This window comes from Drosophila mojavensis, unplaced genomic scaffold, assembly GCF_018153725.1.
Source record: "Drosophila mojavensis isolate 15081-1352.22 unplaced genomic scaffold, ASM1815372v1 contig_36, whole genome shotgun sequence".
NCBI classification, from domain to species: Eukaryota; Metazoa; Arthropoda; class Insecta; order Diptera; family Drosophilidae; genus Drosophila; species Drosophila mojavensis.
Genome location: NW_025318858.1, coordinates 20,754,624 through 20,759,176, shown reverse-complemented (window position 1 = coordinate 20,759,176; position 4,553 = coordinate 20,754,624). Strand labels below are relative to the sequence as shown.

Genomic DNA, 4,553 nt, shown 5'->3' with positions numbered 1-4,553 from the left:
TATAGTACTTGGCTGTCAAACGAACACACTCTATGTAGGCTTCGATTTTCGTCACTCGACTGTCTGTATATTAAAACAGTATTTCTATTCTCAATCAACTTGCATCGAGCTCATCTTGAAGCAACTCGAATAATAATTATAAGAAAAGTCAAGCCAAGCGCACACCTTGCATCAGCCAACAACTCCAGTAAGTAAACCCGCATCTACCCCTATGGTTATCAGGCCAAGTTCTCAACTTGTAAAAACAATGATAATTAAAGAAAAGAAAATACATAATTAGGTCGACGCCTTGCGGCTGCGACTGCGCTGCGCTGCAATGCACTGCACTGACGGCACGCGTAATGAACCTGTTCGGGAGCAAGGCAACTCGTCCGGGCGACAACTCAGACAACAGGCGACAGACGACAGACGGTGTCGGCGGCGTCGGCACACGCAGCCAACAAAGCGACTGACGCACGCACACACACACAGACACCTTGACCAGAATTTCTAATAAATTTCTAGCTAGGGGTAACAACATGTCACAACACCAGCCCAGAGCTCAGGTAGTGCCTAGTTTAAGTATGCGCCCAAGCACCCTCATGACGGACTGACTGTCTGACTGACTGGACGAGACGGGACGGGCCTGAGCAGAACTGGACCTTCCACTCTGTGCTGTGGGAGTCAGTGGTGCGGGACGGGGCAGGCGAAGTCGACGGGCGACAGTCGCGCGTCGTTCTTGCTTAATATCCGCTTAGAGCATTTCGGGTTGGGCTCTGTCCTAGTTCTAGCATTCCATCATGTTCAGCTCTTTTGAATAATTAGTCGCTCGTGCCAGTCAGCACGCTGCCTTTTTGGTCTTTCGCATTCCACTGCACTTTGCATAACATGTCCTCGCTCGCTCCTGTTGCTGCAGATGTGAGCTTGTGTGGGCAGGTTGAGTGCACTGTGCACTGGAGAGGAACAAGTGCTGTCCGAGTGCTGGGCTGTTGCGGTCACTGATCGTGCACTCGACCGGTAAGGATCATGCTGGCATATGTTAGCTTCTATTAAAGCGCTTGCCTTGCACATGCCAAAGGTGCAGAAGCGTGCCGTAGCTTTGCTAGCGAGCAGCTGCCAGAATCAACTTGAACTCCCCTTCCATTTGTTTGCTCATTAGAATATGGCCAGCAAACCGATTGAAGTGCCCATGCAGCCCTATGCCGGCCGGCTGCTCATCATCGAGAATCTGATTGTGCCCGATCTCAGTGACGATGAGAAGCTGTCGGCGGGCAAGAAATCATTTGCGGGACCCAAGTTTTCGGACATGCCGCGCCCGTCGTTCTTCGAGCCGAAAGTTATTGAGAAGACGCTGTTCAAGTACTGCGCCGTGGAGGGCGTCACCAAGGACTTCAAGGACGACATTGTAAATGCCCTGCTCGCCGCCGTGGAGACCTATGTGAAGTATGTGATGCTCTCGGCCATCGAGCTATGTGAGCATCGCTCCGGTAACAATCTGTACAACGATCCACGCTGTGTGGTGATGCACAATATGCGTACCACAATGATGTTTCTCAACGATCGCGAGGTGGCCGACTACGGCTGCTCGGATGATGATTCCAGCTACGGCCATCGCAGGTAACACTTGCTAATTGAAATCTATTATAAATGTATTGAATTACAATTGCAGGCGCTGGATGAAATTGCAACGTAATCGCACCAACAATTCGGGCGAAAGCGAAATGCGTCTGGAGTCAACGAATTATACGGCTATGATGGCACTGGGCGCTCGCAAGCCACTTCGACCGACTGGCTTTACCGCACCCGGCGGACAGGCACCAGCTGGCGGTGCACAGCCGCCGCCGCCACGTTCGTTCATCATACGCGTCAAGCACATGAATGTAAAGGATATAATACAGTTCATGGAGACGGAGAGGCGCTATTACAAATCCAAGTTGCTCTACGATGCGTACTTAAACTATAAGTGGTAGACGGAGAGAGAGAGAGAGAGAGAGAGAGAGATAGAGGGAGAAGAGAGGAGGGTAGAGCGGCTTAGACATGTCGCTGCACGCGTACTGTGATTTCATTTATAATCATGTTCACTCTACAGTTCACTCTAGTTCAATGAACTTCCTTTTGAAATAAATCAGAACAAAAGCCCAAGGAAACAGGTGGTGTGTCCTTTGTTCCATCAGCTGCTGCCGCTCAGTGCTACTGCGGCTGCTGCTGCTACTGCACTTGGCATTTCAATGGAGCTCCATGAAAATTCATTTATTCCGTCCATGCACTTTGAACTTTTGTGCACTGATTGCAGACGCTGACGTAGACTCCGACTGCGACTGCGACTCCGACTCAGACTCAGACACAGACACTGAGCCGAGACATTCGATGACAATGCCTTCGAGTATTTAAAGGAATATCCGGCCGGCGGCCACTAAGGCAGACAGGAAGCATATGCGCATGCGCTAGTCGCCAACTGTCGGTGTCGTCTCTTTGGAGGAAACGTGATCTTATCGTGCCGCTCATTATGTTAAGTGTGCTGGCAATAAAATCAAATCACAATCTACGCGTCTCCAATTGAACTTCAATTGAAGCCGTGCGCCAACTCTCTAGCCACTCACGTAGCCAATCCCCAACCACACGGGTTACAGTTGGGCATGCGTGTGGATCGTGCCGTGGCCAGCTATTGTAGTAGCATTACTTTTCATGTAATTGATAGCATTTCGGAATGGGTTAAAAGAATGACCATTCCATACATACGTAATTAGAAATGCAATAGACACTTCTGTGAGCAGGTATAAAGTAGAGCTGAAATTTTCTGTTGAGGCCGACATTAGCATATGTGAAGTTATTGTTGTCGGAAGACATTTCGTAAAGTTTTGTGTTGTTTTTATAATGCTTTTTAAGTGCTCTGATGTATATTGGAAAATATATTCAGATAGAGTGAACTCCGACGTACATACCACACAGCACTTGTGCCACATTTTCACATTTTTTAATGACTTTAAAGGCAATCTGAAGATACTCAATTCATCAAGAACAAATTGAACATATTAAAAATATATATATTTTTCTTTATGTGTATGCATGTATTTCCATGTCTTCGCATTTGATAAGAAGCTTGTTTATGATACTAAAAATCCCACTTATATCAGCGTCAATTTGACAAAAATATTTAGTTAATAGTTTATTGGAAAAAAAAAAAATCTTTCAACTATATCTTATTCACTTACAATAATAATGCAAGAAATAGATTTTTTTTAAAATCTATCAAACTAAAAAAACTAGCAGAACTTGTTCGTTTCCTTTCTAAAAAACATAAAAAAATATTGTGTAAGAAATAGAAAATTTAAACTAAATTTGATATTCAAATAGAATCTAGCCTTAGCCTAGCAACAATCAAATATTTCAATGGTGTAATTCATAATCTAAATATTTGTCAACTTAAACTAACTTAATTCCAACTTCCTTAAGATAGTAGCCTCATCTAACCTTTCTCCTATCTTAATGGGTAGATAGGAGCATTTCACAATTTAATAAGCTTACTTAATCACATTAATATTAATTTCATTCCAATTCTATAGCATACTTTTAACATAGCACACACTTTCCTTATGCATACTAAAATTTGTGACTACATAGTCTTGATCAAACTGTACTTTTAATCCGATCGAAATAGTTTTATTGTTAGATAAGCATTCATTTGACGTCTAAACAAATTTCGAGTGCGTCTACTCTTCTTCTTCTCTTCTCTTCACTTTTTTTTTTGACACACCTGTCAGTTATCCACCCCTAGCTGAACCTACATGTTGCCGACTTTGCTCCTGCCCATGCTATATATATGTATATGTTAAGGACTCTTTCAGTCGCTCTCTCCCAGCTGCTTGCCCACTTATCGGGCGCTTGTGCCGTCAGGCGTAAACTTGACAGGTAGACAGGAAAAGTTCAGACCCCCTTCATGTGTGGAAACCACCCCAAACACAACATGAACTATCGCCACTTCAGTGTAGATCACTTTTCCGGCCGGAAGGAGGCGATTCGATAGTACGCAAGGTGTATTTGCATAGCACAACGCCAACGCTTGGCAGGAAGGCGAATGCCGACACACACACACACATACACAGACACATTGATGCACCCGACAACGTTCCGTTAGGGCGCAACTTCTGTGTGTGAGTGTGTGTGTGTGTCTGTCTGTGTGTATTATGATATATGAGTGTATTTGCTTAGCAGCAACAACAAAGAGTTGCTTTTGTATATGGAAAAGGTTACACCTTTTTTGCATAAGGTCGTCGGCTGTGTTTAGCCCTGTTCCGATCGCTGAAGTTTCTTTATAAAGTAGCAGCTGTGCCAATACTCCGATCGGCTCAACTATATAAAAAAACTGTGAAGCACCTTTTCATATGCTCGTGTGTTCATTTGTTTGCCTTGGCCCGGATAAAGCCTTACGGGAATTGTGTATTGATTGCTGCGCGTCTCCCATTTTATCTGTTGCTCGTATTTACACACTTGTGGCCCGATAAGGTGCCCATTAGCAACATGAAAACATCTTTCCTGTCGTCTATTTACATACATGACATACAAGTATACGAGTA

General features: G+C 44.5%; 1 protein-coding gene across 1 annotated transcript; it reads left to right on the top strand.

Moving 5' to 3' along the window:
- Positions 1-2,126, top strand: LOC6577439. The gene is made up of 3 exons (XM_002003370.4): positions 1-187; positions 1,139-1,596; positions 1,649-2,126. The coding sequence occupies exons 2-3, from the start codon at positions 1,142-1,144 to the stop codon at positions 1,947-1,949; spliced, it is 756 nt and encodes a 251-aa protein (XP_002003406.1). The 5' UTR covers positions 1-187; positions 1,139-1,141; the 3' UTR covers positions 1,950-2,126.
- The last annotated feature ends 2,427 nt before the right edge of the window (positions 2,127-4,553 follow it).

What these genes read in the sequence shown, in the direction of transcription:
- LOC6577439 (XM_002003370.4), top strand. Translation starts at nt 1,142, where the DNA reads ATGGCCAGCAAACCGATTGAAGTGCCCATGCAGCCCTATGCCGGCCGG. An exon ending in TCCAGCTACGGCCATCGCAG is followed by an intron (nt 1,597 to 1,648) that starts GTAACACTTGCT and finishes TTACAATTGCAG; the next exon opens with GCGCTGGATGAAATTGCAAC.